Here is a 24,325-nt window from a genome sequence, read left to right as displayed (position 1 = left end):
AGAGGTAGTGGCTTGGGGGGGGTGCGAGTCGGCACATATGTGACTGGCGCAACAATCCCCTTCTCTCACGGCTCTGATCAGTCTCAGGCAGCGGCTGTCAGTCGAGCAGAGAAGCCGCCTCCCCCTCCTCCTGCATGCAGAGCACTGTATAGACATAAAGGAGGAGCGGGGGAGGCGGCTTCTCTGCTGACAGCCGCTGCCCGAGACTGAGACATGAGAGAAGGGGATCGTTGCGCCAATCTCAGATGTGCCGACTGGCTCGGGTACAGCTCAAAAATTACTATGCATATATTTTAAAATATTTTTTATGGATGTTTTTCTCTTCTCTATTACATATATATCAACATGGGATTATTCTATTTTATTTCAAGAGCTGTTGTATTAGGTATTACTTTCTACCCTCCTTCAGTCAGCATTACACCTGCTGACATGTTGTGATTAATCACTGATTTGTCAATCAAATGCGTTAGTAATTGAAGGAGGGGTGGAAACCATTTTCAATGTTTTTGTATATATATATATCACTACCAATTTGCTAAAGTACGCACCGCAAATTATCCCCTCCCCTTTCCCATTGGAAAAAATGTTATCCATATATATATACTGTCTGTGTATTTACTGGTATTGCAAAATAAAATATTTGAGCACTATGGAGTTGTCAGATGTGTTTTCTCGATGATTGTCTTGTCTTTTGATGGATGGTAGAACACCACAGCTTAGACACCCATATTGCCAGTTTTTACCTAAACTCCACTGCTCTGAGCTATGCCTCATTTTGTTTGAGATACTGACATATAGCACATATTTCTATGAATTGGTAGCATCTACGCCTTTTATAAGTACATAGAGCTTGTTTTATACATTGTGCATGTATTATATAGATCCAGGTTTAAAAAAATATAAACAAGTGGTGAAAGTTTACATATGATATTATGTTCGTAACTAGTATGCATTCCTTTTCTCGGCCTGCAGCAGCCTTGACTGCCTCCCCTCCACATGTATGGCAGCAGTGTTTTCCCGGACGGCCTCTGCCAGGGTGTGGACCTCTTCCACAAGGCCTGCTGTGGTGGCCTGCAGATCCCCCAAGCAGGTGACCACAGCAGCACAGTTGGCGTTCAAATCCTGGACACTGTCATTAATGTCGGCAGAGGAGGCCATGCTGTCTGCCACTCGCCGCATTTGGACGGCAACCTCACCCAGATGGCGGGTCTGGCGGGCCTGTTCCCTCCTGAGATCTTCCGGGAGGAAGTTAGACACCCCCTAGTCTTCCTGCTAGCCTTCCTGTGGCCAGGAGAGGCTTAGGAACGTCAAGAAGGGGAGACCCTTGAGAGGGTTGACCTGTTGGGGGATGACCCTGAGGGGCTACACCTGATGGACGTGGAGGTCTGAGTGGTCCCGGCCAAAGGGGGAGACTACTCCAAGTAGAGGGAAACAACATTGTCACTGGTCACCGTCTCCTCCTCAAGCTCCTCCTGAGGAGAGGTGTGGCCACTCCCCTCCACCGATGACTCACGGCTTCCCAGGGGGTCAGACTCAGACTGATGTTCGGGGGATGGTGTGGAATGACCACCGGCATCAGATGGCCCTGCTCCCTCCTGCACATCTGTGGATGACACAAAACATTCACATGTTGGTGGAGCCACACACTTGTCACATGTTTCCTTCCACCCCCACACATGCTACACACCATATAGGAGATAAAACACACTTACCTGTCCTCAAGGCATCCTCAATGGAGTCAAAGCCCTCCACTCCCTCCACTTGATGCCTGTGGAGACACTGGGAAACCACCTGCTCATCAGGAGTGAGCGTGATAGTAGTGGCTGGTCCCCCTCCAGTGCCCCTGGCATGAGTCCTCATTTTGGCCAGCTTATCTCGGACCAGGCGACGCAGGTCGTTTATTTTTTTGAGGATGTCGTTGGAGGTCCTCACCTCATGTCCCAGGGCATTGACCTCTGTCGCTATCTCCATCAGGATCTCCGCCTTCCTGGCCTTAGTGGTGTTGCCACTCTCTGCACCATGGAGGAACACATCATAGCGGGACATGACTCTGATGATGAAATCCTTCTCCTGGTTCGAATAGTTAAGCTTCCTCCTCTTCTTCCCAGAAGCTTCAGAAGACATGGCTCAAAACCAAAGAGCAAAAAGTACCTTGCTTCGGGGGGGGGGGGGGAAACAAGCGGATGTACTTTTGCGCTCGACGGGCGCATGTCTGGGCATATTTATGCCCTGGGCGTATCTCAGGGATTACGCCGGGCCTATTTGTGAGCATGCGCAGAGGGGCGCGGGACATCAGCGCCGTTCGTTCGGCCCTTCATTTGCATGGGGTCACGGATCATTTAAATGGAATATGCCCACTTCCTTCCTACTTAGAATTACGCCGGCTTACGCCTATGAATTTACGTTGCGCCGGCGCAACGTTGGAAGGAAATGCTCTGAGGATACGGTGCTTGTCTCTCTGAGTTGAGCCGGCGTAGCGGAAATGAGATGCGCTACACCGGCCTATATATGTGCCGATGTACGTGGATCTGGCCCATAAAGTGTAAGAGCCAGATCCACGTAGCGCGTCGTAATTTTAGGCAGGCGTAGCGTATCGTAGTTACGCTACGTCGCCGCTACTTTGAGAGGCAAGTGCTGTATTCACAAAGCACTTGCCTCTAAAGTTACGGCGGCGTAGCGTAAATCTCCCGGCGTAAGGGCGCGGAATTCAAATGATGAACAGGGTGGCATGTTTTATGTAAAATAAGCTTGACCCCACGTAAATTGCGCTTTTTTCGTACGGCGCATGCTCAGTATCACGTTGAATTTTCAAATTAAATTACGCCCGCTCAATGCCTAGACGGTGTGAACGTAATTTACGCAAAGCCCTATTCGTGAAAGTTTTAAGCAAACAACGTACACGACGGAAAATTTTACGCTGGGCCGACGGCTATACTTAACATTGCGTACGCCTCATAGAGCAGGGGTAACGTTACGCCGAAAAAAGCCTTACGCAAACGGCGTAAAAAAATGCGCCGGGCGGACGTACATTTGTGGATTGTCGTATCTAGCTAATTTGCATACTTAACGCGGAAATCAACGGAAGCGCCAACTAGCGACCATCGTAAATATGCACCTTAGATCCGACGGCGTACTAAGACGTACGTAGTCGGATCTAGCCCAGCTTCAGGCGTATCTTGTTTTGTGGATACAAACAAAGATACGCCGGAGCATCCTAGAAGTTACGCGACATATCAATAGATACGCCAACGTAACTTCTTCGTGGATCCGGGCCTAACTTGTTAATAAAAAACCTAATAAAATTATTAACATTTTTAAATTAATGCTTTCTTGGACTGATGACAGATGGAAGCACCAAGCTAGCTGTTATTACCCTCTATTTGATGTTTCTCTCCATAGTTCGAATATCTCATAAACTTACAGTCTTAAAACTGAGCATTATAGTGCATCAAGTCATTTGGTTGTTTCTGTATAGAATAATAACTCCCCTGATGCTCTATTCCATTTGTGTACTCTATTTGCAAAACTTGTTTCAGGCTGTTAGATGCTAACTTCAAGCTCCAGAAAAAAAAAATGAATAGATGAAAGGAAATGCAGTTACGGAAGCCAAATAATAATACATTTTATTTGTTTTTGACCTCATCCATGATTTGCAGAAATTAGCACTTCTATCTACAAGTTCACACTGCAAAGTTCTGGTCTGTTTTTTTAAGAAAACTCCTCATGTCTTTCTCTCCTGTTATATCCTGGAGTTATGTACAGCAGAATGAACAATACTATAACTGTAGGTATGCAGTAGTTATCCTACATCAAAAGCAGAAGAAAAATGTGTATAGAATAGGTGACAATAAAGATCTGCATTTGAGTGTTACCATTGTACGCTTGAAAGCTTGCAGTAACCCCCTTCTACAAAGTGCAATGAAATTAACATTAATAGCTCGCTGCCTTTGCATGCATGTTAGCAATGCCTGTATTTGAATGCCATCATGTGCTGATGAATGAAATGACATTGCAATACATGGTGCCCAGAGTATATTTAGTATCGGAGTTGAAGATGTGCTTAGAGAGTAAATGTGATTTGTAAATGTGAAAACTTTTGTCTGTCAAAGTTATATGCAAACATAGGAATAGAACAAACTAGCAAGCCACATACATATATTCTACTAGAGATCATCAAAGGACATATAAAAATGCAGTAGTGTTGCATTATCTTACATTGTAAAAAAATGGATTTGTGCTGCAGCCTCAGCTGTAGATTGGATACACATCCCCGCTCTTGCACTGAAACTGAATTACTAAGCAGTGCAGTATCTCTGGAGAAGTCCCATTTTGATTGTACCTCATACCAATCTTATGAGCAGATTATATGTCTATTTTTTTTACATGTGTGCTTGTTGGCTAGACTAACATTTTTCTTTAGATTTTCTTTTTTTTTTGAGGTTTAATGCAAATGTTTTTGTGTGTACATAATGTAACATTTAAAAATATATTTATTATACAATTTGATTTTAATACAACAACATTTAATAGTAGTTGTAGCGAAATCTACACATAGCTTTTAAGCTGCAGCATCAAAGCATCAAAGTCAGTGATAATATTTCAAAATGTCTTAAAACATTGTTACTCAAAGCCTTTAAAGATAATTGGCTCCATCTGCTGGTTTTACCAGGTACACGGTTAAACTGTTTCTATAAAACAATCCTGCTTTCTCAGTATTTTTTTTTTGCTTTTTTGTAAAGTCATATACTGCTCTTAAAAAAAAACACACACACACAAAACAAAGAACAAAATAAAATTATATATGTATTAGTTTATGACAAAGTTGTTTATTTCTTATACTGTAGTGCTGGTGTTTGTAAAATATTCATTGCTTTATAATGCAACACAATACAATTTTCGACATTTATTAACAATTAATTAATCAATGAGAATTTTAAAGTGACACTTTAAAAAAAGTATACAGTATATTCCCAACTTAAAAAAAAAATACCTTCTATTGCGATCATCCTCCTCCAAATCCCAATTTCTTTTTTTTGTGGTGCTGTGATTTGACATCCTGTTAGAGGTTGACTACATTTGTTCTCCATGGTTTCATTGTGCATAGGAATATAGCCTCGTGCTCGCTCCTGAGATGGACTAGGGTAAAAATAGCAGTATACATGACTGCAACTAATGTGCATTGCTCATTCCAAACAAATGGAAGTGAGGGGGGAAAAGAAAGGTTTGTGAGCTCACAGGGGGCATTACGATAAGGCAGAAAAACACAGTAAAGCCTCGTACACACAACCGTTTTTCCCGACAGGAAAACTGCCAGAAGAGCATTTGGCCGAGAATCCCAGCTGTGTGTTTGCTCCCTAGCGACAAGTCAGGTGTTCCGGGTTGACAATGCCAACAGCACAACGTCCAGCTCTATTCAAAGCCACTGATGGTGTTTGGTGGTTCAGAAAGATATGTTCGGCAACTTTAAAAAATTAAGTCAGAATGAATGACAGGCTTGTTACTCTTTTTACATTTTTTAGCAGAATATAGGCATTCCACAAACATTGCTCAAGAAGATGCCTGAAGATCTTCTTGTAGTACTTATTTTGCTGCTTCCTCATTGCTGGATAGAATGTCATTGCTTGGTCGGCCCTGTGGACACCTCCCATGGTGTTATTGTAGTCTTTCACTACTTGTGGATTCATGATTTCTTTCCCACATTTTGTGCGTACCATTAGGCACACATGTTCATGCGTGAAAATTTTATGAACTGTATTTATTAGGCACACATCTTTCTTGTCACACCATCACAGTTCCATCATTTTGCCTTTCTGCCAGTCAACCATTTTTCTAGTCTTCAGCTTCTTATTGCCAAACATTGGCTGCCTGACACTCCAGTTACGGTTGACCCTAAAGCCTCGTACACACGACCGAGAAACTGGACGGGCGAAACACATCGTTTTGCTTGTCGAGTTCCTTGTGAAGCCGTCGATAAACTCGACAAGTCAATTTTCTCCATTCCTGTCAAGGAAAAAGAGAACATGCTCTCTTTTTTGCTCATCGAGTTTCTTGACAGTTTCCTCGACGAAAATGTACACACGACCGGTTTACTCTGCAAAAAAAATATCTCCCAGCAAGTTTCTTGTTGTTTTTTGCAGAGAAACTCGGTCGTGTGTACGAGGCCTAACGGTTCCATAGGCATCAGTTTTGTTTTGCAGAAGAAACTCATAAAGTTCAGTAGACTTATAAAAGTTGTCGGTTGTTACGCAATAGCCCTGATTTAGCAATGGCTCAATGAGTGAAAGAATGAAAGATGTTGCCATTCCATAGTTGCTGTATTTTGGATTGAATTATGTTCAGGACTGAATCGCAAATGCAGCCAGTCGACGATTCGCATAGAATGTAGGATTTCATGCCAAATCGTGCTCTCTTTGATGCAATGTATTGTACCCAGCTGAGCCTTCCCTTGTAGGCAATTAGACTTTAATCTATGCTGATATCTCTTTATGGCACAAAGCTCCATTGTAAATTATTTAGAATCATTTGAGATACTTTCCACATTTTTTGTTGGTTTGGTGCAGGATGAGTAGTTCCATCAAATTCTTTGTTGTTTTCAAAGTGTAAATATTACATAATCAGGGAAAATCTGTACTCTGACATGACCGTGCAAAAGAATGGAGTGGCAAGTAATTTATTAGTTGTCCAATACCACTTCTGAAGGAGTTTCCCCACCATCCCTGAAGTATTATCAGCCCCAGAAATTTCCAAATGTCATCTTTGGTCACTGGTTCCCACTTTCTGCTTTTTGAAAACTTTTGATGCATAGAAGCTAATTGTTGCTCTTGGTTCCGTTTTGTCTCAGTACCTATTTTTTCAATAACCTCATCGGTCAGAAATAGTATGCCAAGGGGTTGTCTTCTTCAACGTCTACTTTCATACCAGATGCTTTGGTAAATGGAAATCTTGGGCGGCTGCGTGATCCGTACCACAGCCAATAGAGCACCAAGTTTGCACATCACTGAGCTCAGTCGCAGAATCATTGCTGTTGTCACTTTCCACTGAAAGTGATGATGAATTTCCCCACAAATCCCTATCGCTCAATTCTGCAAGTAATTCTAATTCACTATCACTGTTTTCTAGCTAGCTGTTTCTAGCTTTAGACATAGAGGGACGCTTTTTGGATGCAATAGATGTTATCAAGTCTTCAGGCAGAAAGAATGGTAGAAAGAATGGTAAAAGTTCAGGCAGGACACTGGACAAAACACTAGTGACAAAACTGAGCTGAAATGATTTGATACAGTAATGTAATCCTAACAGAATACAATGTATTGTTTGTCTTATATTCTGTACTTTTTTGAATTTGCCACTGGTTCTACCCCTATACATTGTGATGCTCGCATTGAATGGAACCCGGAACACTGAGGCCTGGTACACACGGTAGGATTTATCCGTGGATACGGTCCGCCGGACCGTATCCGCGGATAAATCCTCTGCGGATTTTAATCCAATGGAGTGTACACACCATCGGATTGAAATCCGCGCCAAATTCCCATCGCGGTGACGTGTCGCGCCGTCGCCGCGATGATGACGCGGCGACGTGCGCGACGCTGTCATATAAGGATATCCACGCATGCGTCGAATCATTACGACGCATGCGAGGGATGGGTTCGGACGGATCGATCCGGTGAGTCTGTACAAACCACCGGATCGATCCGCTGGTGCCGAATCCAGCGGATAGATTTGTAAGTATGTCTACAAATTTTTATCTGCTGGAAATCGAAAATATCCGCGGATAAATATCCGCTGGAACGTACACACCAGGGGATCTATCCGCTGAAACCGATCCGCTGAGATTTTTCAGCGGATGGATCCTCTCGTGTGTACGGGGCCTGATGCATCGGGTGGAGGATTCAGCCGGAGGACATTGTGGGATCCTAGGGACAAGGGGCCATATTCTTAAACAAGTTACGTAGGCGTATCAGCAGATACGCCTACGTAAGTCCGTTTCCTATGTTTAAGTGTATTCTCAAACTGAGATACACTTAAACATGCCTAAGATACGACGGCTTGCGCCATTGTATCTTAGGCTGCAATATTTACGCTGACCGCTAGGTGGCGGTCAGCGTAGAAAAAAGATTCTCTAACGTACGCTTGCCCGCCGTAGTGTTTTAACGTCGTTTCCGTGAGCGATACGCGGCGTAAAGATAAAGATGCCCCCTAGGTGGCGTACTCAATGTTAAGTATGGCCGTCGATCCGCGTCGAAATTTCAAATTTTAACGTCGTTTGCGTAAGTCGTCCGTGAATGGCGCTGGACGCCATTTATGTTACAGTCAAAACAAATGACGTCCGTGAGACGTCATTTAGCGCAATGCACGTCGGGTAATTTACCCGACGGAGCATGCGCATTACGATCGGCGCGGGAGCGCGCCTAATTTAAATGATCCACACCCCCTGCCAGGATCATTTGAATTAGGATGGCTTGCGCGGGTGGACTTTACGCCGCAAGTTTACAGGTAAGTGGTTTGTGAATCAGGCACTTGCCACTTAAACTTGCGGCGGAGTAACGTAAAGTACATACGTTCCGCCGCCTTAGATGTATAAGAATATGGCCCAAGGTAAGTAACTGTACAGGGATACTGCAGTGCAATCCAGAGTGTGGCTCGGGGTTACTGCTTTTGGTACTGAAAATTAACCCTGAGCCACACTTGGGATTACTGCCAGGGAGGTTAAAACATTTTTTTGGGGAATAAGGATATTGTTTAGTGCTGTAACTATTTTAAAAGTGAGTTCCAAAGTTTGATGACATGTTTTCACCAAACATTTGATAAGATTAATTATGGCATCATATGCGTATTTGAAACATAAAGAAAAGTCTTATTTAATTGAGGACAAGGAATAAATTCATTTTAGGTATTAAGTGTTTTCTAAATCTAACGGAATGCTTAGGAAAGGCAAACTTTTGCCTTGCTTGTGTCTTATGAAAGATAAAAACTATGACAAGTGATTTTCAGTCACATGGGCAAGGTAAACAAAAATGCCCATGACTGATTTGGCATTTTTAAAATATAATTTATCCAACATCTGCTTTTGCGATTTGTGTTTTGATCATTCAACAATAATGTGCTACCCTTTCAGAATCATGTGTGACTTATTCTTAACCACTTCAGCTATAATACCTGTGTATGCACATTGTTATAGTTCACTTCTAGGTCTACTAGCCAATCAGTAGCAGCGGAACAATGGTAAGTGAGTTTTACAATTACAAATTCTGCTTTATTGCTTACTGGGAAAATCCAAAGTGTTAACACTTTAAGAGGACTTTCTGAATGAAGCTAGAGGTGTGACATTTAAGAAATTGTGCAAAGAGCAATATAATGCATATAACAAATATAGGAGTCAGCAGTAACTGTCAGAAACCATAGAACAAGACAAAAACTGGAGCATTTCTATATATACAGTGTGTGTGTGTATATATATATATATATATATATATATATATATATATATCAGCGCTGTGGAAATTAACTATTAATTCATCGATTAATCTTTAATTTTTTTGATCGATCAAAATTTTTGTTGATCAATCAATATTTTTGTTGATCGATCAATATTTTTGTTGATCGATCAAAATTATTTTGATTGGTAATCACCTCTCTGCCGGCTTCCGGGCCTTCAGGGAGTTCTGTCAGAGATCCGGTGACGTCACGGACACCGGCGGGGCTTGCCGTGTCCATCTGAAGGGCTCCTTTGCTGTGCCTTCATATCTGCATGCTGGCGGGACCTTACTATCTGCCACACGCAAGGGCTGTTACACTTCCCTCCATCAACCTGGGATTCTACAGTCAGCCATCCACTGGGAGTTGTGATAGTTCCCTTCACGGGACATCTACATGCCAACGGACTGATGTGAACCCCGCCTCATCTGGATTCAGCAGTGGCATTGTTGTACACATTTTTATACCAGTATCATACTTGGCTACATGTTTTTATGACTGCTTTTGCTACCGTTTGGTATTACTTGCAACATTTTTACAGTTTATGTAGCTACATCGATTTTATCTCCAGTGCAATATTTATTGTGTTACCTACTTGAAGACTATAAAAGTTTTAATGCTATTCCCATCGAGCGCTGCCTTTGTGTGTTTTTTGCATCCTGCTATCCATTTTTCCAGTTGTTGGTAGCTGCACTGGGAATCAGCCTGCAAGGAGGAGATCAGCTAAAAGTAGTTGGATCTCTATGTGCGTTATAATTAATCGAAATTAGTCGATTAATCGATTTAAAAAAATCGATTAATCGAACACAACATTTTTGATCAGTAACAGCCCTAATATATATATATATATATATATATATATATATATATATATATATATATATATATATTCAAATGTTACAGTATGACCTCCCACCAAAACTGTTGTGGCATGGACTTCACTAGGCTTTTTAAGATATGCTGTGGTATCTGGCACCAAACAACCCATAGCAGAGTCATGTAAGTTGTGAAGCAGGGCATCCATGGGTCAGACATGTTTTTCCAACATATTCCACAGATACTCAATTGGATTTGAAGGCAAGTCAACACCTCAAACTCATTGTTGTGTTCCTCAAAACATTCCTAAATTCATCAGACCAGGCCACATTATTTCATTGCTTTGTGGTCTAAGGCCCCTTTCAGACGAACATCTGTTTTGCTGCAGCTAAAAGCATGTTTATGTTTTGCTGGAATTCAAGACTCCAGGCACAGCGATTAGCTGCATTTGTACAGTGCTTTTAGCTGCGGTTGCGTTTAGCCATGGCACGATATTGAACATGGATCCGACTTGGATCCCTGCCAATACCAAGCACTGCGTTTGGTATGAATCTTGAGGGGGAACTCCACGCCAAATTTCAAATAAAAAAACGGCATGGGTTCCCCCTACAGGAGCATACCAGGCCTTTGGATCTGCTATTGATTTTAAGGAGACACCCCATACGCCGAAAGCACCATTCTATCCGTCTGTGTGAAAGGGGCCTAATTCTGATGCTTGCATGCCTATTGTATGTGCTTTTGGCTGTGTAGACAGGTCAGCATGGGCACCCTTACCAGTCTGCAGCTGCACAATCCCATATAGAACAAATGGTGATGCATTGTGTGTTTTGACACCTTTTTATTGGAACCAGCAATAACTTTTTCAGCAATTGTAGATACTATAGATGTTCTATTGGATCAGACTACATGAGCAAGTCTTTGTTCCCCATGTGCAACAATGAGCCTTGGCCACCCTTGACCCAGTCACCAGTTCACTGGTTTTCTCAAATCTTAAGTCTTAAGCTTTCTAACTTGATGCTTTGTTGTCTTCATTGGTCTAGCAGTATGCTTACCTTTAACAACCTTTCCATTTGATGTGTACTAACGAAAACCATCATTAACACCTTAACAGAAAAAAACACAAGGTTACATCAGGCTAAAGCAAAGCAATCATGGACTGTGGATGACTGGATAAATGCGATATTCAGTGATGAATCATAAATCTGCATTAGGCAGGGTGATGATGCTGGAATTTTTGTTTGGTGTTGGTCCAATGAATTGTATGAAGGCGACTGCCTGAAGAAAACTGCACATTTCCACAATAATTGATAATATGAGGTTGTAGGTCAGTTAAAGGTCTGGGGAGATGACAGTCATTATATTTTGAATAAATTCACAAGTTTATATTGAGATTTTGGACACTTTTCTTATTTCATCAGTTGAAAGGATGTTTGGTGAGGATGAGATCATTTTTCAGGATGCAATCTGGTGTTTTAGAACTGCAAAGCACATGGTGATTCCATAATATTTTCCTCTGAATTTAGTGATTCCATAATTTGTTTCCTCTGTTTGATCAGCAAAAACAGTTGCTACAGTTTTCTACAGTTTTCTTTATTTTTTTTAACTGTTTCTTAACCACTTCCTTACTGAGTCATTGTAAAATGACATCGGCAGGAACCCTCTCTCTCTCTCTGGGTGGACGTCCTATGACGTCCTGGGTTTCCCGGCCGAACAGGGGGCACACGCGCCGCATCTCTCGGGACCCGGTGCGCATGCCTGGCAGCCACGATGTCCACCAGGCACCCGTAATTGCCCGCAATCACAGCAGGACCGTGGATCTGTGTGTGTAAACACACAGATCCACGTCCTGTCAGGGGAGAGGAGACCGATGTGTGTTCCCAGTACAGAGGAACACAGATCGGTCTCCTCCCCTTGTGAGTCCCCTCCTCCTACAGTTAGAATCACTCCCTAGGGAACATTGATTGCCCTCTAGTGTTAACCCCTTCCCTGCCAGTCACATTTACACAGTAATCAGTGCAGTTTTATAGCACTAATTGCTGTATAAATGTGAATGGTCCCAAAAACGTGTCAAAAGTGTCCGATATGTACTCTGCAATGTCAAGGTCACAATAAAAATTGCAGATCGCCGTTATTACTAGTAAAAAAATAAAATAAAAAAATACATACATCTATCCCCTATTTTGTAGATGCTATCACTTCTGCGCAAACTAGGGTGGTCCCGATACCACTTTTTTTAAGACCGAGTACAAGTACCGATACTTTTTTTCAAGTACTCCCTGATACTGATTACCAATACTTTTTTTTTATGTCATGTGACAGTAGCACATGTGTCAGTATTTTTATTATTTGTTTTACAGTTTTTATTTTGTACAATGTTTTGTTATGTTTTTTTACAATGCTTTCTTCTTTTTTTAGGGGGGGGGGGGTGGATTGTGTCAGTGTGTTTTTTATTGAAATTGTATTTTAATTTTTCTTATTTTTTACAATCCCTTTTTCTTATTATTTATTGCAATTTTGTTCTTTTTTTTAGCCCTGTTGGGGGATTTTGGTGAGATTTCAGAGTCCCTTTCTCTGCAGCCTCAGCTAAAATAAACGGAGAGAAGGCAGCGGCTCCTCTCCATTCATAAACTGAAGAATCGTAAACACAGGTTATGATGTTTCAGTTATGTGAATGGACAAACAGATTTAGGAGAAAGGGAGTGGAGGAGGACATGAAGGGAGACATGAAGCGCGGAGGAGTAGAGCATCATGGAGGGGACAGCAGCATCACGGAGAGGGGAGCAACATCACGGAGGGGACAGCAGCATCATGGAGGGGACAGCAGCATCACAGAGGGGACAGCAGCATCATGGAGGGGGAGAGCAGCATCACGGAGGGGACAGCAGCATCACGGAGGAGGAGAGCAGCATCACGGAGGGGAGACGGGACACAGAGCATGGAGGAGGACAGCAGCACGGAGGGGGGACAGACACAGAGCATGAAAAGGAACGGCAGCACGGAGGGGGGACACGGAGCGCGGAGGGGGAGAGCAGCATGGAGGGGGGACTGGAGGAGGATACAGGGATAGTCAGCGGTGATCGGTGCGGCTTTGGGTGGAGTTACAAGCACCGATAAATTTCACTAAAGCAGATAAAAGGGGAGGGGGTTCTGGGGAGAAGCTGTCAGGCTTTATTGAAATGTATACAGGGAGATCGGTGCTTGTAACTGCCCCTGCCGCACCGATCATCCCTGACTGCCTAGGTATTGGGTGAAGCATTGGAGCATTTTCCCCAAGTACAAGTAAATGCTTGGTATTGGTACCGATACTACTATCGGTATTGGGACAACCCTAGCACAAACCAATCAATATAGGCTTATTGCGATTTTTTTACCAAAAATATGTAGAAGAATACATATCGGCCTAAACTGTGGGAAAAAAAATGTTTAAAAAAAATTGTGATATTTATTAAATCAAAAAGTAAAAAATATTGTGTTTTTTTCAAAATTGTCTCTCTTCTTTTGTTTATAGCACAAAAAATAAAAACTGCAGAGGTGATCAAATACCACCAAACGAAAGCTCTATTTGTGGAAAAAAAAAAAAAACATTTAATTTGGGTACAGTGTTGCATGACCGCTAAATCGTCATTTAAAGTGTGACAGCGCTGAAAACTAAAAATTGGTCTGGGCAGGAAGGAGGTGAAAATGCTCAGTATTGAAGTGGTTAAAGCCAAAAAGTTGGAATGTTAAATGAAAATAGTTTGAGGCATGCCTGTGATTATTTTTAGTGGTGATTCTATACTTTTTTCCAGGAGTTGTAGTAATTACAGTTTGGCCCTTGTCAAAGACACTCAAATCTTTATGCTTTCACATTTTCTCTACTTTCAACACATCAATTTCAGGAACAACATATGTACTCACTGCTTAATATATTCCACCGACTTTCAGATATTTCAGATGCCATTGTAACAAGATAATCAATGTTATTCATTTATTATTTCAGTGGTCATAATGTTATGACTGAACAGTGTTTGTGTGTGAGTCCACCTGCTCAGTGGGAAATCTGTCCGTTATCCCCACTGAGCAGACAGATGGCTGGTCTGTGTCCGCTCCACCTATGCACAGTGGACACAGACACAGCCTGCTCTCCTCTATGAGTGGTTGGATGTAAACAGACTGCCTGTCCCTTTACACCTGACTTCCGACTTCCCAGACTTCCCAGATTGGTCCACCCATATCCACGTATCTATTGATCTGATTATACAGTACATACATACACACAAAAAGGTATAGAACTGTGATACGCAATATTTGTCCGAAATATGTTGTTCTTCCTAATTCGATATGTTGGAACTCACTTTTGCTGCTAGTTAGAGAGTTTCTAAAATCCAATAAAGTCAGAAATCTAATTTTCAGTATGATAACCTAATTCCCTGCATATACATGGTTGGATATTTGGATAACTTCTTAATGACTGCATAACTAATATACAGTTTGAGGTAGCAAAGAGGGTGGGGTTTTAACGCCCAGCCATCTTGTATATGCTTCCATGGCAACCTGAGGTTGTCTGGAGAGAGCATGCTCTGACAGCTCTTGTTCTTGGATTCTGATTGAGAGCCAGTGACTCCTGCTCCCAATCATATGACTGTTGTTAGAGCCAGTCACAGTGGTCACATGCTACACAGAAGCTGCTCTACCCTCCAGGCCTTATAGCCCACCTAAAAGTTTATAGGAAGGGGTGTAATAAGGTTAATATGTCTATAATAAATACAAATATTACAAAAGGCCTTATATAATTGTATCACAGCTGTTATTTAACAGAAGCTAGCAACAATGTTACTTATCACATTACGTCACGCACTAGGGCCTGACCATACAAACCTGTACACTAAATAACCTCATAATCGTAATATCAGCAAGTTAACAAATAAATGCCACGTACACATGATCCGTCAAACCGATGAGAACGGTCTGATGGACCGTTTTCATCGGACCAAACCGATCGTGTGTGGGCCCCATTGGTTATTTATCCATAGGTTAAAAAAAAACAATCTTGTTTTAAATTTAACCGATGGATACCTAACCGATAGAACAAAACTGATCGTTTGTAGGCACGTCCATCGGTTAAAAATCCAGGCATGCTCAGAATCAAGTTGACGCATGCTTGGAAGCATTGGAGTTCATTTGTTTCAGCACGTCGTTGTGTTTTACGTCACCACGTTCTGACACGATCGTTTTTTTAACCGATGGTGTGTAGGCGCGACTGACCATCAGTCAGCTTCATCGGTTAACCAATGAAAACGGTCCATCAGACCGTTCTCATCGGTTTGACCGATCATGTGTTTGCGGCAAAAATCAAAAATGGGTCTTAGGTAAAGTCTATAATAAAATGTGTGTACATATAAAAAATACACAGTAGTAATACTGTATGTCTATATATATATATATATATATATATATATATATATATATTCCCAATAATGTAAAGTAATCGATTAAATAAAAGCAAAGGTCCAAATTATAAAACATCTATCAATGGCCTATACAGACATGGCCTTCTGTAGAAGCAGAAAAAAAAGGCATCAGCACTGTCTGGAGTCACTAAAGAATATGAAGAATAAAGCTACATGGCTCTGTCTGCTTCTGAAGATTATTATTGATGCAGGCTGGCTTGGGTTACTAAGACAATATGATGGAAGAACCTTCTGCTTAGGTGAAAAATTTCTTATGTATAATTCAAGCAAAAGCTTCTCATAGAATACTTCTATCATGGTAAATTACGCTTTGATTTTCTTTCTTTATTTTTTCATGTTAAGGCATACAAGGGCAATGTCAGATACTTATACTATACGGACGCATACATAGCAAGGCACTGGATTTTGATCAAGGCCTTTCTTTCATTGGCACTTGAAAACTAATGAGGTGGCACAGTGACTCATGCTATTTCTTTCATTATTGCACAGTAAATAAAAACAAGCAGAAGAGGAAGCTGGACCAAAAGTAAAATATATCACTGCATGTTTTGCTTTGAAAAGCTGATTAAGAGCAATGTGTCTGGATTCTCAGAACACAAGGATCACATTTATCAACCATACATGATTTCATGGGAAATAGCTCCCAAACTTCTAAGCCGTAATTCTTTCAAGAGTTTGTAAAAAATACAAAAGAAAGTTCTGTACATAAACCAGGTCATCTCAAAACTGCATAATGGCAACCTGAATTTGAAGAACTCCAGAGAATAAATAAATGTAAAGTGGTCAAATTGAGCTAAGGCTTTCAGTACACCTATCGAAATTCAGCCATTTCAGCAGAGTGCAGACGAATGTTGATCAGTGTGTGGGCTCTTCTGCTCGACAGAAGTCAATTGTTTGATCAACTTCTGTTGACGGTATATGTTGGAAAATTACCATCAGTCAACCTTATTTATGTGGATGGAGTATTCAGTTTTTTTTGGTGTCATTCAGCCCACTGGATTAAAGTGTAAATTCACATTTTCAGAAGAAAAGTAAAATTAAACTAACACCCTATGCCTTCCTACTCTCCAGTTCCCTCTGTACTTACCTCCATGCAGGGGCAGATCCAGAGTCTAGTCTCAGGAGGGGCACTACCAGAATTTTTTTTTTTGGGGAACAATTTATCGGAGAAATGACTTGTGTTAGCGCTTCAATGATCACGGCACCATGGTTCTTATGGTGTCAGGATGATTGTAGCGCATTATTTATATTATTACATTGTAATATAAAATGAAATGGTTTAACTCACCATAATGCAGAATCAGTGGGAGCCCCGAGTGTGTCACTTGCCACGTCACCTGCCACCAGATGCAGCTTGTCGCTTGCCACGTCACCTGCCACACGTTGCAGATTGTCATTTGCCACACATTGCGGATTGTCACTTGCCACATCACCTACCACACTTTGCGGATTGGCACTTGCCACACATTGCGGATTGGCACTTGCCACATCACCTGCCACATGTTGCGGAATGTCACTTGCCTGCCACCAGATGCAGATTGTCACTTGCCACGTCACCTGCCACAAGTTGCGGATTGTCACTTGCCACATGTTGCGGATTGTCACTTGCCACAAGTTGCGGAATGTCACTTGCCTGCCACCAGATGCAGATTGTCACTTGCCACCTCACCTGCCACACCTTGTGGATTGTCACTTGCTAAGGTGTTGTTTTGCTTGTCAGAGTCAGGCAGCAGAGAAAGCATGTAATCTCTCTGATGCCTGCACAGTGAGGGTGGAATTTACTGCAGGGATGCAGGGTGGGTCATCTCTTTCCCCCCTCCGGCCACCAGTTTGTTGATTAGCCAGCCAACTGCTTACCCACAGAGCTGACTAGCTGACTGCCCACTCTCTGACTCTCACTCGCCGCCCGCCCACACACCGACCACCCAGCAGCTCACGCTGTCACTCGCAGGTGGAGCCACCTGATCAGACTCTTAGGCGCCCGCAAGTTCCGCAACTACTGCCTGCTCAGACTCTCAGGCGCATGCAAGTTCTGCAACTACTGCCCCCTCAGACTCTCAGGCGCCCACAAGTTCCGCAACTACTGCCTGCTCAGACTCTCAGGCACCCGCAAGTTACGCAACTACCGCCTGATCAGACTTTTAGGCTCCCGCAAATTCCGCAACTAAAACACATTTCTTGGGGGTGGCAATTTCCCCGATGCCCCCCCTGGATCCGTGGGTGATTAGCCATCAGTGTAACTGTCTTGGGATCTGAAATCCATGCTATTTTCCATCTTCTTTCTGCAGGGCTTCTGGGATGGATCAGAGTGATTCTGATTGCTCAGAACCAGCCCAGAACAACACTCTGACCAGTCCCAGAAACCGTGCAGCAAGAAGAGGGAGAAGAGCAGGGATTTCAAATCCCTGGACCACTACACCATCTGTGGGGGCACTGACAGCCCATCACCCATGGAGCTGTAAGTATAATGGGGACCGAGGGGGTGGAAAGGGGATAGGGTGTTAGTTCACCTTTTATTTTTTTTTCTGAAAAGGTACTAAATAACCCGTTTAGGGTATTATTTGACAAATATCTGTGACCCAGTCCAGTAATCTTGCTTCATGCACCATGCCATTTTGCCTTCATGTCTTGCCGATCCTCACTGTTATACTGCCATTTCTTTGGAAATTACTCCCCTGTAATGTAAATTCCTAGCCTATATTTGACTAGAAGTATGTCATCCAGTGTCTTTTAACAAGTATTCTTTACACAGTTACTGATTTTCAGACTGACTTACATCAGACAATGGGGTTGATTTACTAAAGGCTGTGCACTTTATGGTTGCACTTATTTTCACCAGAGCTTAGTGAATGTGTTAAATCTGCACTTTGTAACAAATACCCAATCAGATTAAAGGAACAAAAAAAATAACAGCTAGTTTGCATGTATATGATTGGACGATGGAAATCAGCAGACCGTCACCACATTCACTAAACTCTGCGGACAATGAGTGCAACTGCACTTGCAAAGTACATATTCTGTTTGCCTTTAGTAAATCAATGTTTACTCATCTAGAATGTATTTAAAGCGGAGGTTCACCCATAGAGAACACATTTTCCCCTTAGATGAATGCTCGTTTTGTCTAGGGGAATCGGCTAGTTGTTTTAAAATATGATCCGTACTTACCGTTTACGAGATGCATCTTCTCCGCCGCTTCCGGGTATGGGCTGCGGGACTGGGCGTTCCTTCTTGATTGACAGTCTTCCGAGAGGCTTCCGACGGTCGCATCCATCGCGCCACGATTTTCCGAAAGAAGCCGAACGTCGGTGCGCAGGCGCAGTATAGAGCCGCACCGACGTTCGGCTTCTTTCGGCTACGAGTGACGCGATGGATGCGACCGTCGGAAGCCTCTCGGAAGACTGTCAATCAAGAAGGAATGCCCGCTCCCGAAGACCCATACCCGGAAGCGACGGAGAAGATGCATCTCGTAAACGGTAAGTACGGATCATATTTTAAAACAACTAGCCGATTCCCCTTCACAAAACGAGCATGCATCTAAGGGGAAAAGAGAAAATAAAACGAATTGGGTGAACTCCCGCTTTAAAATCATTTTTAAGTCTCCTTTATATACTCTTTTAGATGGAAATAAATGACTTGACATATTTGAAGTTGTAAAAGGACTTATCATTTGGGTGTCTTTTACTTTTTTCCAGTCAATTTTCAAGCAGTCTGTCATTAAAACAAACCCTGTTCTTAAAGCATTTATTAACCCCCCCAAAAAAATATCCTGTTCCTTTAAAGCATTTTATACAGCACAGTGCATGTGTTGTGTCATTTGGCCCCCTGTATCACCCGTTTATGTGTCTCCATTATCAGCAGCCCTCCTGTCCTCCTCTGTGCTCTCTCCCCCCTCCCTCTCTGCCTTTTAGCTTGTGACAGTGACCATCTCCACAACTTCTGCTGCTCAAATAACTTTCAAATCTTCATACCATCCACTCTGTGTGCTAATCCTGTGTGCCCCTGTGTAAGTGATTTTTTTTTAAAAAAAAGCCTGCTATACCTCATTTCACACCTCTTTTCAGCAATCACATGATCGGATGACTCTTTCTCTCCTCTCCTCCTCCTCTCAGGAGTGATATTAGTGGGGAAATCTCGGCCCCACCCGCTGCATCTGTCAGACAGGGAGAGAAGAAACACAGCCGGTCATGTGTTCACTGAGAAGAGCTGTGAAATGAGGAATAGCAGATTTTTTTTTTTATAAATCACTCACGTAACGGCACACACAATTAGAACACAGAGGGGGTGGTATGAAGATGTGAAAGTGGCTTAACAATAACAACCACTTTAAATTACATCATATGGCAGCTGAATGTTAGTGAGTAACCAAAGGTGTAACCAAAGGATATTACTTAGTAGTCTGTTTTCATTTTTTTTCTACTATAAATGTAATGCACTTGGTGTGATCAAAAATTCACAATTGTCCTACATAGGGCACTGTGAAACATCCAAACAACTCAATAGTGTACTCAGATAAAGTACATTGTATTTTTGATCAGCCAGACTAGAGAATTCCCCACCTTCCCAGAGTTTACTGCTAGATTGTGACCTTATTTCCCCTTCCCGTCAGCATATCTTTGAAGAGTAAAAGAGGCAGTAGCAGTTCATTCTTCTACTTTTCCTGTCACCATGTTCTTTGTCAGCACAAGAGCATACAACACATCTAGTTACCTCTAGTTCTAATGCTCCCTCCCTGTTTGCATGCTTATATATATATATATATATATATATATATATATATATATATATATATATACATCATTGCCTTAAGGAAAAAAATCACAAGTGAGATTTGCATGCTCTCATTAGCTGGAGAAGTTCTGACTTCTAGGCAGCATATGTGTCCTGTCACCGTGATTCAGAAGTATTGATATATTGATACTATTAGCATAATAGCCAATCACCTATCATGTTTGGAAGAAGGTCAACAACAGCAACCTAAGCATTTATTTAATGACAGATTCCTTAATTAGATGTGTCAGCCACTTTAATCTTTTAAAGTGATGCATGCTCTGCATCAAGGTACAAAAACAGTGCACTTCTAGCCCCCTTAAACACGTACCTCTGCCCTGCATTGATCCAGTGATGTTGCTGGCTTCAGTATATGTTTCCCTTCTCCCCACTCTCACAGACTTAGCTGAGATTAATGAGAGCCAATGGCTGCTGCTGCCAGTCAAATTGTGTGAGGAGACGGAGCAGGGGGCGAGGCCGAGTCATACTGTGTGTGTCTATGGACTTGTTAGAGGGGCAGATATAGAAGAAAAAGAGAACATAGTGCTGGTGGGGGGAGCCCAAACAGGGCAGGTAAATAAACCATGTTTATTATTTTAATTAAAAAAATATCCTTTACAACCACTTAAATGTAAAATATTTGCCGGAAAATCCTTCTCTGTGCACCCCTTTTTACTTGTTTTGCTACTAATGACTTGAATTCCCTGACTTCATGGCTCATTACACAAACTTGCCATCTGCCTGTCTAAAGAGAGCTTAGCAGCTTATAAGGAAAATGATGTTACTATAATGGAAATTAAAAACTAGATGAAAGCTAGTTAGAAACCAAATCAGTGTACAGAACAGTGTTTTCTAGCAGATATAATTCTAGACAGAACTTTTTTTTAAATAAAAATAACTTAGTGCCAGTTCACAAAGGGGTGACTTGTCAGATGACTTAGCTGCCGTTCTGAACTATGGAACCATTCTGATAGGAGTGACTCTAGTTGCTCCGACTTAGAAAAAGGTTCCTGTACAACTTTGGGACGACTTCAGGGCAACTTGCATTGACTTCTATACAAAAGTTCTGTGCAGATCGCCTTGCATAGTTGTGCTGCAAGTCGGGTTGCCCCTGTGTGAGCCGGCACTGAGAGAAATTACTTTTTTTGTTTACTTAACCACTTCAGCCCCGGGAGGATTTTTGCGATAAGACACTGCATCGATTTTAAGGACAATTGCACGGTCGTGCAACATTGTACCAAAACAACATTTATGTCCTTCAGATGCCCAAACCCAAGATGGGAGAAGTCTCACAGAAGAGACTACTAAAACATACATTTACTACTCATACGGATTTATGAATTTATAGGTGCTATCATCACATTGGTGTTTAAAAAAAAAAAATCAAACAAGCAGCTGGAACTCTGCTTTGACACATTTTAATTAGTTTTGTTTATTTTAATCCCATAAACCTTGGGCTGAAATTTGCACTGTTAGCCATACTTTGTATGCTATGTTTAAGTAAACAAATACAATGTGATGGAATTTTGCCATATTTCAAAGCAAAATATTTATTTTTATCTAGATGATTTAATTATTTTTATTTGTGTTAATTCTAGGTGCCTATGTACTTCAGGTGAAAGCAACTGATGCTGATGATCCTACATATGGAAGCAGTGCAAGAGTGGTTTATAGCATTCTTCAGGGACAACCTTATTTTTCTATTGATCCTAAGACAGGTATGAAAATATCATAATAACAAAATAATGTTTTATTGCTTACATTCTTTTGTTAAACACTTAAATAGGTGGATACCCTTTTTTCATGTACTGTATATCAGTAATATAGAAGTAGTTATTTTAAACCAGATGATGTTAAAGGTTAAATACATGACTTTTTCTCTGAATTACTGTGTACCTTTAGAAATAAGTTGTCCCAAGTAAGGATGAGCTTTGGTTTGGGCTTGAAATTAGTTCATACATAACCCAGCTTGTTCACATGTACGTGAACAAACTGGCTACATTTGGGCAGTTTGTCTGTCTGAACCCCTACCCGATATCCTGGGTGATGTTATTGACTATGTATAGTAAATGAGGCTACTTCGCATTTCTGGACAGTTTGTTGACATACAGCTGCCTGCTGTGATCTTTTTTTTGTGAGGTGAGTAGCAGCAGGGTTACATAATTGGGTGCAGTGGGTCATCATGTTATTGTCATTGTCTATGATTACCATTGGCTTTACATTGGAGACATTTTTTTTCTATAATAAAAGAGGTTTTTTTTTTTTTATGATGTGGGTGTTTTATTCACTATTTACATTTTTGTGAATGAGTAAGAAGGAGTACTCCTTACTCATTCACCTGGGAAAAGATATTTGGAGGCCCTTTAATTCTAAAGAGGGTTTCCAGAATCCAATAAGTCCAACCCCTCAGACCACTCATCACACGTCAAGACCCTTTTGGGGACAGGATATTGAGATGAGGCCCTGGTGCCCATAAACATGAGGTTTGCCACCCCACTTCCTAGATACCTTGTCAATGTTGAGGACACATGGTCTCCTATGGTTTAGGAATCTAGGAGCCAGCTAAAAAAGTTAGGAACCAGAAAACGCACCCCGTCCCGAAGAGCTTGTAACTTGTAATACCAACGGCTCACCACCAGATGGTCCACCTTCCAAGCCAAGTCGCCAGGACACCATTTCTAGTCGCCATGGCAACCTGACGCCCGGGATTTGTTGAGCCCTGGTTTAGGGCATCACGTTTGTTGACGCATGTCTGGATAAGAGTTTTGCATGAATAAAGGGATCCAAACCAGGGTTGCCAACCTCCAGCAGCATTTTTTTTACTGACAAAACATTGGAAATTTACTGGCAGAGCACATTGTTTTACTGGAAACCTAGAAATTACAGAACTCCTATTGAAAACTAACACAGTAAATATTTGAACAGTATAAACATGATATGGAAATGCTGACAATACCTATAACAAAGTAATTTACTTGATTTACAATTAAAAAGTCATCACAGAATGAAATTATCAGCCCCTGATATTTACTGGCAGTTTTTTTGAAAAATATGTAAACTATGTACTAAGAAAAATGTGTGGGAACCTCCTAGAATTATATAAGAGACACGTGTTGATGGGGACAAGGGCCTTATTCCTCAAACCCTGTCCTCCAAAAGGAATGAGGGGGTCTAATGCCGCGTACACACAATCAGTTAGTCTGATGAAAACGGTCTGATGGACCGTTTTCATCAGACTAAACCGATCGCGTGTGGGCCCCATCGGTTATTTATCTATAGGTTAAAAAATTAGGAACGTGTTTTAAAATGATCTAATGGATAAAAAACCTATAGAAAAAAATGATCGTCTGTAGGAACATCATCGGTTAAAAATCCACACATGCTCATAATCAAGTCGACGCATGCTTGGAAGCATTGAACTTAATTTTTTTCAGCACGTCGTTGTGTTTTACGTCACCGCATTCTGACACAATCGTTTTTTTAACCGATGGTGTGTAGGCACAACTGATCATCAGTCAACTTCATCGGATAACTGAAAAAATCCATCAGACCATTTTCATTGGATGGACCGATCGTGTGTACAGGGCATAAGGGAGGTGAATTAGAATCTGGGAGACCCCTTTAGCCTATAGGGGCCCCCAGATATCAATTTGCCAGTTGAAGAACTAAGAGGTAAAAATATCCCCATTATAAATAGTAATTACAAAAATATTCACCATTGTCAATGTTAATAATAAAGTCCAAAGATTGAGATCAAAGCCAATCATAATGACCCATTGATATGAAAATAAAATGTCAATGTCAGTCTGATGTAGATC

General features: G+C 41.7%; 1 protein-coding gene across 2 annotated transcripts in view; it reads left to right on the top strand.

Moving 5' to 3' along the window:
* The window catches only part of CDH12 (cadherin 12), a 1,098,816-nt gene that overhangs the window by 968,097 nt on the left and 106,394 nt on the right, over positions 1 to 24,325 (top strand). For both annotated transcript variants that reach the window (XM_040353560.1, XM_040353563.1), the window contains one exon: positions 22,106 to 22,225. In XM_040353560.1, coding sequence (XP_040209494.1) covers positions 22,106 to 22,225 — 120 coding nt within the window. The remainder of the gene's footprint in view (positions 1 to 22,105; positions 22,226 to 24,325) is intronic.

Source organism: Rana temporaria, chromosome 5, assembly GCF_905171775.1.
Source record: "Rana temporaria chromosome 5, aRanTem1.1, whole genome shotgun sequence".
Classification (NCBI taxonomy): domain Eukaryota; kingdom Metazoa; phylum Chordata; class Amphibia; order Anura; family Ranidae; genus Rana; species Rana temporaria.
The sequence above is the reverse complement of the archived record's forward strand: the minus strand, read 5'-3'. Positions and strand labels throughout refer to the sequence as shown.